The sequence below is a fragment of the Schistocerca gregaria genome, chromosome 11, assembly GCF_023897955.1.
Source record: "Schistocerca gregaria isolate iqSchGreg1 chromosome 11, iqSchGreg1.2, whole genome shotgun sequence".
NCBI classification, from domain to species: Eukaryota; Metazoa; Arthropoda; class Insecta; order Orthoptera; family Acrididae; genus Schistocerca; species Schistocerca gregaria.
The window spans coordinates 59,796,311-59,811,556 of record NC_064930.1 but is presented as its reverse complement, the minus strand read 5'-3'; the positions used below and the strand labels follow the sequence as shown (position 1 = coordinate 59,811,556).

Below are 15,246 nucleotides of genomic sequence, written 5' to 3'. Positions count from 1 at the left end.
TAACTCCCTCTCCTCGCCTTATCTTCCTCCACCATTAGTCGCTGTGAGTGGCTGGTCACTCACTTCTGTGGCAAGCTAGCTCATGTAAGTAGATCGGCGAACAAGCATATTGTACACGGGGCCTAGCCATATCTCCATCGTATCCTTTCTTTCAAGAGTGCTGGTGCCAAAAGGTATGTAGGAGAATCACTGTGGAATTTGGAAGGTAGGAGCAGAAGTACTGGCAGAAAAAAAGCCGAGAGTGGGGGCACGAGGTGGGCCCGTTAGCTCAGTTGCTAAGTGCAGTACCTCTTATGACTGGGGTTACAGATTCAACTCTGTCTGGTACAAAGTTTTAAACTGTGAGGAAGTTGTGTGCTCATTTTACTTTCCACATTAATCACACATTTCATTTGCAGTCCAAACAGAAGAGCCGCAGTTACTCGTTCGACCCGATGAACCGTGAGAAGCGCCACTTCGTACACGAGTACTGCGAGCACTTCGGCTGCGAATCTGTCGCCTATGACCAGGAGCCCAAGAGGAACATCGTGGCCACTGCGTCCCGGGATAAGGTAAGATTGCAGAGTGGGAGAGCTATTCAGAAGTGTTGTTCTAATTGCTTTCAGCTTACACGGTTATATACAGTTGAAAAATCACAGTTTATTTTGTGAAAATGTTGTGCCTTAATTTTAATGAGTTATCTTTAGTGGCCAGAAGTATGTCCACATTTTCACCTAAACATAGTACTTTCAGTGTACAAGCAGTGCCATTCTACAGGGTACTTATAAATGAATATCGGGGTTTAAACACTTTATAATAGTTATTCTGTTAAACTTACAGTTACAAATGATATGTCAAACGAAAGAGCAGCTCAAATAGTTTTACCAAGAACCTAATAAATGTTCAATGTGAGCACCATTTGTCACACGGCACACATGAAGTCAATAGCAGAGTTCTTCCCAAATGCTGATAAGTGTGTCTTCAGTGATTGTAGAAACAGCTGCTTCAGTCCAGTTTCTTAATTCAGGGAGACACGTACACATGATCCTTGATGAAGCCCCAAAGGAAAAAAATATTGCATGGCGTTAGGTCGGGTGAACGTGGAGGCCATGCAAAGCAAGCCCTGTCATTGGACCCCTTGCGGCCTATCCAGCGCTCAGCTACAGACTTTGTGTGTGCCGTGTGACAAATGGTGCTCACATTGAACATTTATAAGGTTCTTGGTAAAACTGTTTGAGTTGCTCTTTCATTTGACATATCATTTATAACTGTAAGTTTAATGTAATAAATATTGTAAAGCGTTAAAACCCCTATATTCATTTATAAACACCCTGTACTTATAATCGGCCTTCAGTGATTCATTTTACTAGAGCTACTCGCAAAGTTTCAACTGTCACCTTAAAAAAAATGAGGTTGTGACCAATAAATGTAGTGATGGTGTTCATCCTTCTCCACACATTCACCCTTCAGCGTGACCTATTTTTCCCTACACTGAATTACTCGGTTCAGACTTCAATTGTACTAATCTGCATTTTTCCTGTTCAGAAAAGATTTCATCTCAAAAATCATGTTTTGCTCATTATGGAAATGCATGCCGAACAGTGGTTTCTTCATCTGAGGATTCAGTTAAGGTGTGCTATTTCAGGAAATATACGGTGGTTGTGGCAAAATCTGATAATGAAAAGCAGCAGCATGTATGAGTGACTTCTATAGCAGAAAAATCTGGGCCATTGTCATCGAGTGAAATCACCCCCCCCCCCCCCCCCCCCCCCTGCTACAGCTCCTCTAATGGTTTGACTTGACAGCCTCACATAAGCTCTCCAGGAGATTTCTGCACTATTTTCATGTTCCAGTTTGCCTCTTACAGACACAATGTATTAGCATCACACTGTAGAACTCCCAAAAATCCTTTCTCAAAAATAATTCACTTTTGGTCTTTCTTAGTGATGGTGAATCTGTGTGTTTCGACTGCTCACTGTGCTCTTTGCTTTGGAACTTTAGTAATACACCTAGGATTTTTTCACAATGAATATGCAGTTAAAAAAGTGACGTGGATTGATGTGATGCAGCTACAACATTTCCGGTTCTGTCTCAGCTCTTCAGGTTTTCTGAATGGTTGTGGGCATTTGTGGAGCCCAGCAGGTGACGACCTTAGTCACGTTCCATGTAAAGCTTGGTTGTAATGAAACTTTAACTATTTGAGCCAGCGTAGACGGAAAACTATTCACTGCACAGTTACCAGTCTTTATAGGAATGATGTTCAAAGTATCTGCTGCACAGTTTGAATTGTCTGTAATTTTAGTAACACGACTTGCAATTAGGCGCCAGTACTGGTAAGGCGATGTAGGGTTGAAACGTGAGCATGTGTGTGCATTACACTTCCAGACAATCAAAATGGGCCTGAACAATGTGAGCTGGGCTTTTCTCATAAAGCTGTATTATTAAAATAATAGCAGTAGCACAGATGCAGTTCACGAGTATCGACACATTAGAGGAATACGGAGAGATCCTGTTTCTGCACTACTGATGAAGAACACAATTCGAAGTTTGAATTAACTGGCGATTTGCGAATTGATCCTGGGAGAGGCCGACAGTCAGTTGTCACCAATTGTTGAATAAGCTACTCCTGCTGTGGCAGAGAATGCTGGACATAATGTGTGGCCTTTGAGCAGTGCACGAGCTGTGTCACAACAGCTGAACATTCTGTGGTCCAGCATTAGTGCTCTGAACAACTGTGAAATAGGCCCTTGGTGCAGTTCCAAGCTGTCATGAATGCAGACGATCATCTCGTTGAGCAACGTTTGTAACCTGGAACATAAACACGGCACACGATTAACAGTTGTTACCCGTCATGTGACAAATTAAAATATGTGTCGCAGAGAGGCACAAGAAAGACTGTCACAAATAAATAAATCTTTTGGCCATTAAGGCCTTCATAAGCAATATACGTGTGTGTGTGTGTGTGTGTGTGTGTGTGTGTGTGTGTGTGTGTCTATTGTTGTTGAAGGCCTTAATGGCCAAAAGCTTTATTTCTTTGTGACAGTCTTATTGTTGTGCCTATCTGTGACTCAGCATCTCCGCTGTATGGTGAGTAGCAACTTTCCTTTTCATAATGTACATTCCATCCTGGATTTTCCATTGGTTAAATTAAAATGTGCTTCTCTCGATGGTTTATTCATTATTCCTCTTCTGTGTGTCCTTGCGAAAGTTTCCAAAAAGTTATATTGTCCTACAATCACTCGTTTTTCATGGGGCACCTGTCAAGTAGCGAAAGTGTAATTATTACCATTCAGCATTGTTTAAGATGGTCAAAACTGGTGCTTTTCACTTTTTCTACTATCGCCACGAATGCAACATGCTGGTCTTTGAGCATGAAGGCCTCCACTTCTCTTGCGATTCCTGATTTTTTTTCAGAGAGGGGTAGTCTCCTATTTCATGTATCGTCCTTCAGACTTGTTCAACAACACTGGAAGCATCTATGCCACCTGACCACTGTGTTGTACAGGAGTAAATTTTTGCTGAACACCTCCCCCAACTCTGCATCGGACTCTTGCAGGATTGATCACTTGAAATTAAAAAAAGAATAACTTCACGATATTCCACTTTATCGATGCTTGAATCATTTTATTTTGGCTCATCTAGCACTGTGATACAGTATCGTGGCTCCGGAACTTCGTTGTATAGCAGGATTGGGAATATGTTCGCGAAAGCAGACAAAATATTTGTGACAAAATAATTTAATTGGATATATCAAAAAGCTACTCACCAAGCGGCGGCAAAACGCACACATAAAAGACCATGGACCTTGCCGTTGGTGGGGAGGCTTGCGTGCCTCAGCGATACAGATGGCCGTACCGTAGGTGCAACCACAACGGAGGGGTATCTGTTGAGAGGCCAGACAAACGTGTGGTTCCTGAAGAGGGGCAGCAGCCTTTTCAGTAGTTGCAGGGGCAACAGTCTGGATGATTGACTGATCTGGCCTTGCAACATTAACCAAAACGGCCTTGCTGTGCTGGTACTGCGAACGGCTGAAAGCAAGGGGAAACTACAGCCGTAATTTTTCCCGAGGACATGCAGCTTTACTGTATCATTAAATGATGATGGCATCCTCTTGGGTAAAATATTCCGGAGGTAAAATAGTCCCCCATTCGGATCTCCGGGCGGGGACTACTCAGGAGGATGTCGTTATCAGGAGAAAGAAAACTGGCGTTCTACGGATCGGAGCGTGGAATGTCAGATCCCTTAATCGGGCAGGTAGGTTAGAAAATTTAAAAAGGGAAATGGATAGGTTAAAGTTAGATATAATGGGAATTAGTGAAGTTTGCTGGCAGGAGGAACAAGACTTCTGGTCAGGTGACTACAGGGTTATAAACACAAAATCAAATAGGGGTAATGCAGGAGTAGGTTTAATAATGAATAGGAAAATAGGAATGCGGGTAAGCTACTACAAACAGCATAGTGAACGCATTATTGTGGCCAAGATAGATACGAAGCCCACACCTACTACAGTAGTACAAGTTTATATGCCAACTAGCTCTGCAGATAATGAAGAAATTGAAGAAATGTACGATGAAATAAAAGAAATTATTCAGATAGTGAAGGGAGACGAAAATTTAATAGTAATGGGTGACTGGAATTCGAGTGTAGGAAAAGGGAGAGAAGGAAACATAGTAGGTGAATGTGGATTGGGACTAAGAAATGAAAGAGGAAGCCGCCTAGTAGAATTTTGCACAGAGCACAACTTAATCATAGCTAACACTTGGTTTAAGAATCATGAAAGAAGGTTGTATACGTGGAAGAACCCTAGAGATACTAAAAGGTATCATATAGATTATATAATGGTAAGACAGAGATTTAGGAACCAGGTTTTAAGTTGTAAGACATTTCCAGGGGCAGATGTGGACTCTGACCACAATCTATTGGTTATGACCTGTAGATTAAAACTGAAGAAACTGCAAAAAGGTGGGAAATTAAGGAGATGGGACCTGGATAAACTGAAAGAACCAGAGGTTGTACAGAGTTTCAGAGAGAGCATAAGGGAACAATTGACAGGAATAGGGGAAAGAAATACAGTAGAAGAAGAATGGGTAGCTCTGAGGGATGTAGTAGTGAAGGCAGCAGAGGATAAAGTAGGTACAAAGACGAGGGCTGCTAGAAATCCTTGGGTAACAGAAGAAATATTGAATTTAATTGATGAAAGGAGAAAATATAAAAATGCAGTAAATGAAGCAGGCAAAAAGGAATACAAACGTCTCAAAAATGAGATCGACAGGAAGTGCAAAATGGCTAAACAGGGATGGCTAGAGGACAAATGTAAGGATGTAGAAGCTTATCTCACTAGGGGTAAGATAGATACTGCCTACAGGAAAATTAAAGAGACCTTTGGAGAGAAGAGAACCACGTGTATGAATATCAAGAGCTCAGATGGCAGCCCAGTTCTAAGCAAAGAAGGGAAGGCAGAAAGGTGGAAGGAGTATATAGAAGGTTTATACAAGGGCGATGTACTTGAGGACAATATTATGGAAATAGAAGAGGATGTAGATGAAGACGAAATGGGAGATACGATACTGCGTGAAGAGTTTGACAGAGCACTGAAAGACCTGAGTCGAAACAAGTCCCCCGGAGTAGACAACATTCCATTAGAACTACTGACGGCCTTGGGAGAGCCAGTCATGACAAAACTCTACCAGCTGGTGAGCAAGATGTATGAGACAGGCGAAATACCCTCAGACTTCAAGAAGAATATAATAATTCCAATCCCAAAGAAAGCAGGTGCTGACAGATGTGAAAATTACCGAACTATCAGTTTAATAAGCCACGGCTGCAAAATACTAACGCGAATTCTTTACAGACGAATGGAAAAACTGGTAGATGCAGACCTCGGGGAGGATCAGTTTGGATTCCGTCGAAATGTTGGAACACGTGAGGCAATACTGACCTTACGACTTATCTAAGAAGAAAGATTAAGAAAAGGCAAACCTACGTTTCTAGCATTTGTAGACTTAGAGAAAGCTTTTGACAATGTTGACTGGAATACTCTTTTTCAAATTCTAAAGGTGGCAGGGGTAAAATACAGGGAGCGAAAGGCTATTTATAATTTGTACAGAAACCAGATGGCAGTAATACGAGTCGAGGGGCATGAAAGGGAAGCAGTGGTTGGGAAAGGAGTGAGACAGGGTTGTAGCCTCTCCCCGATGTTATTCAATCTGTATATTGAGCAAGCAGTAAAGGAAACAAAAGAAAAATTTGGAGTAGGTATTAAAATTCATGGAGACGAAGTAAAAACTTTGAGGTTCGCCGATGACATTGTAATTCTGTCAGAGACGGCAAAGGACTTGGAAGAGCAGTTGAACGGAATGGACAGTGTCTTGAAAGGAGGATATAAGATGAACATTAACAAAAGCAAAACGAGGATAATGGAATGTAGTCAAATTAAATCGGGTGATGCTGAGGGAATTAGATTAGGAAATGACACACTTAAAGTAGTAAAGGAGTTTTGCTATTTAGGAAGTAAAATAACTGATGATGGTCGAAGTAGAGAGGATATAAAATGTAGACTGGCAATGGCAAGGAAAGCGTTTCTGAAGAAGAGAAATTTGTTAACATCGAATATAGATTTATGTATCAGGAAGTCGTTTCTGAAAGTATTTGTTTGGAGTGTAGCCATGTATGGAAGTGAAACATGGACGATAACTAGTCTGGACAAGAAGAGAATAGAAGCTTTCGAAATGTGGTGCTACAGAAGAATACTGAAGATAAGGTGGATAGATCACGTAACTAATGAGGAGGTATTGAATAGGATTGGGGAGAAGAGAAGTTTGTGGCACAACTTGACTAGAAGAAGGGATCGGTTGGTAGGACATGTTTTGAGGCACCAAGGGATCACAAATTTAGCATTGGAGGGCAGCGTGGAGGGTAAAAATCGTAGAGGGAGACCGAGAGATGAGTACACTAAGCAGATTCAGAAGGATGTAGGTTGCAGTAGGTACTGGGAGATGAAGCAGCTTGCACAGGATAGAGTAGCATGGAGAGCTGCATCAAACCAGTCTCAGGACTGAAGACAACAACAACAATTGGCAAGCTTTTGGAGCCAATGGCCTCCTCTTCACCCTTCTTCCTTCCCCTTGAACCCTTCTACCTGAAGGAGGAGCCACTGGCGCCAAAAGCTTGCCTATCACAACTGTCTTATGTGTGTGTTCTGCCACTGCTTGGTGAGTAGATTTTCTATCTATCCAATTAAAATATGAATTAGGTAACTGTATTTTTGGAGCAGGAGGGGGGAGTGATAAACCTTCAAATGGACATGGCTGTGTATAAAGTGCGCCATCTACAAATACCATTGTCTTATACCATTCCATTGTTTTAAAATTGTGAGCCTGGATCTATCCCTTCATTATTGCTTCAGATAACAGTGTGATAAGTTGTTTTGTCATACGTTCAAAGCGCAGCAGTAATATAAAATAAATGGCGAGCAATATGAGAAAAACTATACAATCAATGCATGAAAATGAAAATACCCCAGATTCTGAGCTAGCAATGTAAATGCACAATGAGGCAGTTGTCTTCGAGATAATTAGCAAACAATTAAAGAGTTGGCTGGGATGTGAAGCAGCTGCGCTGTTTGACGCTCTTAATGGGTCATTACTGTGAGGCAAACTTCTACATAGGAATAGACTGATATAATGAAAATTTATTTTATTATTGTTCCATTAAACACTGATTTAGCTTGTGTAATGCAAGTTTATGTTATCATTGTTGAATGGAACTAAGATGAAACTGTTATTGCTCATACATGTTCTCTTCAGTAACATACAGATAGCTGTTTTTGAGATATGTACAAAATATGTGGTGCATCCGCTCGTGTTGTAAAAAAACAGCAATCCCACTCGAGGGTTAATACTTTGACTACTTGTTGTATATAAAGTAAATAAAATCCCCGTCAGAAAGAGACACTATAAGGGGACCCAAATGACAAAATTGCAATTGACAGTATCTACGACTCGCAGGCAGTAGTGAGGTTAATTATTGTTGTTATGGCCATTTTTGTTTCAAAGGAACCATCTATGCATTTGTAGTAACCTTTTTAGTGGAATCGCAGGAAATTTTTGACCGAATGTATAGAGAATGATTTGTCTGTCTGTCCTGTGTGTGATAGTTTGATACGGCATTTCTAATTACTTGAAGCTGCCTGTTAATTGCCGTGTTAAGATTTACATTACATTTCTTTCTTTCATTCTTGAGTGCTGCTCCATTAATGTCAGTTGTGTTCCTTTGTCTATATTTTTGCATCTATTTCATCTTCCAACTTTTGTTCTCTGTTCTGTGCAGTTCCGTATTCTGTTTGTGAGTCCTATTGTTATATGCCTTTGTTTCTTTCACTGCTTCTGTTCTTTCTCAGCCACTCTGATCCTCAGGTTTTTCACAATTACCCCTGTATCACAGCCGGCCCTTTGACATTGCGTAGCTTTGTTCGCTCTGGCGTTTAATTAATTACTCAAAGCTGTAGCTGTCGCCTCGCAGATGGCTCCACAGTAAGAAGCTGTACTTGGATTACAGTAGATTAGACTCAGTTTTCATTCTAGAAACCCAAAGTGAGATGATTCTCATGGACACGGAACATGTCGGAAAATATGACATAAAAAACATAAAACATCTGAATATAATACACACTCTCCTTATCAAAACTTCCTGGCAGATTAAAACTGTGTGCCCAACCGAGACTCGAGCTCTGGACCTTTGCCTTTCGCGGGCAAGTGCTCTACCAACTGAGCTACCCAAACACGACTCACGCCCTGTCCTCACAGCTTTACTTCTGCCAGTACCTCGTCTCCTACCTTCCAAACTTTACAGAAGCTCTCCGCAGAAGTAAAGCTGTGAGGACCGGGCGTGAGTCGTGCTTCGGTAGCTCAGTTGGTAGAGCACTTGCCCGCGAAATGCAAAGGTCCCGAGTTCGAGTCTCGGTTGGGCACACAGTTTTAATCTGACAGGAAGTTTCATATCAGCGCACAGTCCGCGGCAGAGTGAAAATCTCGTTCTGGAAACTCCCCTTATCATTTGTCAGGTGATTGTTAAGATATTCATCTGTGGAGTAGAAGGCGTTACCTACCAAAAAGTCTTTCAAACTTTGTTTAAACTGTGCTTTATCTGAAACTGAGTTTTTAATAGTTGCTGGCTATTTATTGAATACTGGACCCCTTCTTGGATCAAGGTAAGTGATTTTTGTCATGTAAATTGTTCTTATTCCTAGTGTTGATACTGTGTATTGAGCTATTGATTGGAAATAAAGACATATTATGTGCAACTAATTTAATTAAGGAATAAATATATTGGGAAGCACTGTTTAGAATACCCAATTCCTTGAACTGGTTTTTACATGATGATCTTGATTTTACACCACAAATGAGTCTATTATGTGCTTTTGCACTCACTTATGCTCGGTTTGACAGGTTACCCAAAAATATGATCCCATATGACATAATAGACCAAAAACATGCAATATTTTTTAGACTTATACCTTCTACAGCTGACATCTTTCACATTGCAAGTACAGACTTGTCCAGGCAATTCAGCAATTCTGTGGTGTGCCCTTCCCAACTGAATTTATTATCAAGTAGTAATCCCTGAAATTTAACACTGTCAACCTCTTATACATGCATGTCTTCATATCTTACACATGTGACGGAAGGAAACCACCTACAGGTTCTGAACTGCATTTAGTTGGCCTTTTCAGAGTTTACTGACAGTGAATTAGCTTTAAACCATTTATTGATGTCAGCTGAAATTTGATTAACAGCCATTCCTAAATCTGTACTTGAATACTGTTTATTGCAATGTTTGTATCATCTGCAAACAAAAGAAGCTTAGCACCTGGCAGTGTAATAGATGAGTGATCATGAATGTACACAAGAAAAATCAATGTACCCAAGATGGAACCTTGAGGAACACCACTTGTAATTAATTTCCTATCAGATGAAGACTGATTACTTACTACACAGGTATTTTGCAATGGCATCCTTTATTTTCTGTTAGTTAAGGAAGACTCGAACCATTTTGCAGTGCTGCCAGTTACAACATAATACTCTAATTTACTTAAGAGAATGCTGTAATTCATGCAGTCAAAGGCTTCTGACAGGTCTCAGAGAAAGCCAGTAGCCTCTAATTTGTTATCTATTGAATTAAGTACATTCTCACTGTACATGACATATAAATAGCCTTCTCTGTATCAGAACCTTCAGGGAACCCTTTGGTTCAATTCTCCGTCTGGCCGTCCACATTTAAGTTTCTCCCCATTTCTGAAGCTGTACAATGGATATTGTAGACTGTGACCATGTGCTTATTGAATGTAAAAACAGATAACTGTAACCAGTTAAGTAGGAATTACTTGTTTATCTCCATAAAGCAGTTTTCAAGACATGTCAATCACAGCATCAGATGAGTTTGCAGAATTCACACGTTTTCATTTATAGTATGATTTACACATTTACATTTACATGTATAGTATGATGCTGGGTACCAGCTCTGTGACACTTTAATTTATCACCTTGAGTGCTAGCTTGGTGTGGCAAAGCGGTTCTAGGTGTTTCAGTCTGGAACCGCGCGACCGTTACGATCCCAGGTTCGAATCCTGCCTCGGACAGGGATGTGTGTGATGTCCTTAGGTTAGTTAGGTTTAAGTAGTTCTAAGTCGTAGGGGGACTGATGACCTCGGATGTTAAGTCCCATAGTGCTCAGAACCATTTGAATCAATTTTTGAGTGCTAGCTATGTGGCAGCTTGTGTGGAGAAACAAACTACTGACTTTGTTATGTGAATCCTGTCCAGTAAATTTAATATTTCTGTGCAAGTAATCATAATGGCTGCAATAAACTGAATCTCTGTTTACCATAAGACAATAATTGAAGGGCATGTTAAAATAAGATTAATGGCAAAGCAGGTGTACGTGGTTTGTGTGTGTGTGTGTGTGTGTGTGTGTGTGTATGTGTGTGTGTGAGAGAGAGAGAGAGAGAGAGAGAGAGAGAGAGAGAGAGAGTGAGTGAGTGTGATTGATTGATTGATTGATTGATTGTTTGTGTGCGCGCGTGCTTTACTTCTTCACGCTGAAATGACTGGATGGATTTTGAAGAAATTGGAATGCCTAAATGTCTGGATGGATTTTGATGCAATTTGGAAAGGACATAACATATACCTTGAATTGACAGGTAGGCTACCTTATATAGATATCTACTTATCAAAGGGGTGAGGGTGGGGGTGGAAAAGAAGTGTATTGCATGACACACAAATCCATATTTTATTCATCCAGTGTTTGAGAATGACAGCACTTGACTTCCAACAACCTTTGCACATAATTTCAAACCTTTATGAAACTTTTTCTGACAGTCCCCACAAAATGATGAAGGAAAAAACTTTATAGCCTGCTACATTTTTGCTGTTCTTTTAGTGAGACTGCCACTTGTAGCATGATGATTTAATTTATAACTTCTTTACAGCTAACTCTGTTGACAACACATTTTGCAGACAGTAGCTACATATACCATTGGATGTACTTGCAAAACAATTCCATTGTATGACACTCACTTCAGCAGATGTGATGTCATAAAATTTGAGATGACTGAATATGAAACTGCAGGACGAAATTTGTTAGAGATACAGATGAAATGTATATACAAATACATGTGAAATACATTTGACTTGGGCACACAAAGACAAAGCTATGGGTGAAAAGCTCATGCTAAGCACCTGGAATAATTTGAACCAAATTTGGTACACACATTATTTATGATTTGGAAAGAAATACTGTGGTGATTAGAACACCGGCATCCTATTGCGGTGGGAGTAATTACATTTAGAGGGAAAGGGAGAACGGGGGATAGACAGAGAGAGGTTAAAGGGGGAGAGGACTGATAGAAGATTGTAATAAATACAGTTAAAGAGTTTTTCATAAAAACTGCCCAGGTATGTAAGTTACGGTGCAGGGTGCATTCGTATAGACATCTGGCTGGAAATGCATTCTACTTGAAGGTGGAGATAAAAAAAATCTTTCACATGTAAATTTCAGTGAGAACATGCCAAGCAAGTGGGAATGTCCTGTCGGTACCAGTGTTTAAGCTCCACATGTGAGAGGCAGTCGGCAGTAATCCCTACCCACACACTGGAGCCAAACTAGTGTTGGCATTTCACTGTCACCATACTTTGGGGATTCTCCATAGCCCAGGGGTGTGTGTTGCGAAGGTTAACAATACTTCCTCTTGAAAAGGTAGCCTCACCCGTGAGTGGGACAGTTGACAGAAATCCCAGCAAGGTTTTGGCCAGTGGGACAGACCAGTGACAAAACAGTCATTCTGAACAGAAGTCTTTAGGTAATAAGGCCTGCACGTATTGTGAGAATGGATAGTGGCAGTTGTTGTGGAGAATGTTTCACACGGTCGTCTGGCTTTCCCAATGCTGGCGGGCCATCACCGTGGTGCTGATATCAGGATCACTCCTGAAGATATTTTGTCACCACGTACCCTGAAAGATATTTTGTCACCACATACCCTGGGAACATATTTCTAGCCTAATGCTCTGCAAACGTTTTTGCCCATTATCCTTTCAGTCATAATTTCCTGCAGTTTGTCCCTATTTAGCAAAATCAGCCTATGGTGTGTGTGCGTATTTAGGACTTATATAAGTAGTTTCACCTTTTGAGCTCTGTAAGTGCAATTTTCAATAATTTCATGTCAAAGTACTTGCTACTATTTCTTCCATCCAGTGGTAGGAACATGTATTATCAATTTGTTTAACTGCAATTAGGGCTTTTTATTTAAGAACAATTGGGTAACAAAAGAGATACCAAATATACTGTAATTATGTTTGAAACCTGTTTATTATACTTTCAGCTTGATATGCTATTGGCTAACATAACAACATATGATTAATTCATGATTAGTGTAGTTCGTAAAATGAAACCAAATTAACAATGTAAGTAATGTGTTTATTTGGACTGTTGTATCGTCCGTCGGGAAAGACACGGAGAGACAGTGAATATCACATTGTGCAACAAATGGAGCACATGTGGATGTGTATCTGTACGAAACTAAGAGTTAAGCTATGATTTTCAATAAACCCCATAGTAGTGTTTAGCATAGTTCCTAAGAAATAATTTATTGTACTCAGACAAGGACTTTATGCTAACCCAGTATAAATTTATAACCCAGATCAAGTGTAGCTCACAAGGAGAGCTGAAGTGTGTGTCATACAATGGAATTGTTTTGCAAGTACATCCAATGGTATATGTAGGTACCGTCTGCAAAATGTGTTGTCAACAGAGTTAGCTGTAAAGAAGTTATAAATTAAATCATCATGCTACAAGTGACAGTCTCACTAAAAGAACAGCAAAAATGTAGCAGGCTATAAAGTTTTTTCCTTTCATCATTTTGTGGGGACTGTCAGCAAGAAACAGTTTCATAAAGGTTTTTAAATTATGTGCAAAGGTTGGTGGAAGTCAAGTGCTGTCATTCTCAAATACTGGATGAATAAAATATGGATTTGTGTGCCATGCAATACACTTCTTTTCAACCCCCAGCCTCACCCCTTTGATAAGTAGATTTAGATTCTCTTTTTGAAACTGTCTATATGATGATGTAGGTTGAGATCCCAGGTATCATACACTGCAGCCATTCGACGTGGTGGGCCCTAGTTTCTGAGTAATTGATGATTAATAATTAATAATAATAATAAAACAGGAAAAAAAATTGAAAAATACATCCAACTGGCTGAGGTAGTCAAGGATATGTGGCATCAAGATAAAGTTGACATTATACCAATTATACTATCAACTACAGGAGTCATACCACACAATATCCACCAGTACATCGATGCAATACAGCTACATCCAAACTTATATATACAACTACAGAAATCCGTAATTATTGATACATGTTCAATTACCCGAAAGTTCCTAAATGCAATATAACATATACCGTATAGTTAAAAGGAAGTCACGCTTGATCAAGGTCCGCGTCACTTTCTACTTTTGACCAGACATAATGTCTGAGATAAGAAAGAAATAATAATAATAATAATAATAATAATAATAATAATAATAATAATAGAATTTGTGTGACACTAAACAGCATTAAAAATGTTGCATGGTATAATGGATAGCTTAGAAACATCACATGCAAGAGGTTGTGGGTTTGAATCTTGTCACGTGCACTTTTTGTATTTAAAATTTGTATCACATGACTTTGATCATTATTTTTATACAGATTATTGGTTGAAATGCAATTTTTCAGTTCCATTCCTTTGGCTCATAATTTTAATCATAATGTCAGCTTTTTCATTTGCTGTCATTTTTCTTTCTTTCATTCTTTCTCCACTTGAAATCTTTGTTCACCTGTTTTTAATTAATTTTCTGTTTTAATTTTTTTTGTTTTTCGCACTACTGATTCATTATATCTATTTCTCATTTTGCTTGAATTTTGTTTTACTTATAGATCCATCTTTCATTCTGATTTTCATCTGGATTATAGTGCAATAGATAGAGCATTTAAATGTTTGTATGACTAGCACTGCGCAAAAAAAAAAAAAAAAAAAAAAAAAAAAAAAAAAAATTGCACATCTGGTAACAAAAGCACGTTTCTCACTGTTGCACAAATACAAATATTTTGTCTTTTGTTTTGTAACCAATAGATCAGAATTTTCAAGTAATGGAACGTTATAATAGATAAATATAATGAAATTGATATTCGCAGAAATTCTGATAGGAAAAAGAATGTTATAAAGAAAATACGAGAAAGTTCATATGGTGGTTAAAATGTTGTGACAAAGGAACAGAAATAAAAAATTATATTTAAACCAGTTAATTGAATAAAAATAATAATTGAAGTAATTTCAATAAATTTTAAAAATAAAAATAAATTTAATACACTTGACAAGATTTGAATCCACAACCTCCTGCATGGGAAGCTGTTTTCCTATCCATTATACCACACTATATAATGTAACTTTTTTAACGTATTGAGTGTCACACAAAATTCCAAAATTATTTTTTTCATCAGTTACTCGCAAATGAGGACCCAGTCGGGTGAATGGCTGCAGTGTGTGATACCCGAGACACTAACCTACATGACCATATAGATATTTTCAAAAAGTCAACCTGTCCTTGTCGGTTGGGAAATACTGTATTTACTCGAATCTAAGCCGCACCAGAATAATGAGACTCGAAATTCAAGGGGAGAGAAAAGTTTTAGGCCGCACCTCCAAATTGAAACAAAGTTGGTCCATTGTA

General features: G+C 39.2%; 1 protein-coding gene across 1 annotated transcript in view; it reads left to right on the top strand.

Annotated features, from left to right (window-relative positions):
* Positions 1-15,246, top strand: part of LOC126295019 (protein shuttle craft-like) — a 223,599-nt gene that overhangs the window by 195,954 nt on the left and 12,399 nt on the right. Inside the window, exon 18 of the mRNA XM_049987271.1 lies at positions 399-551. Within this exon, the coding sequence (XP_049843228.1) occupies positions 399-551 (153 nt within the window). The remainder of the gene's footprint in view (positions 1-398; positions 552-15,246) is intronic.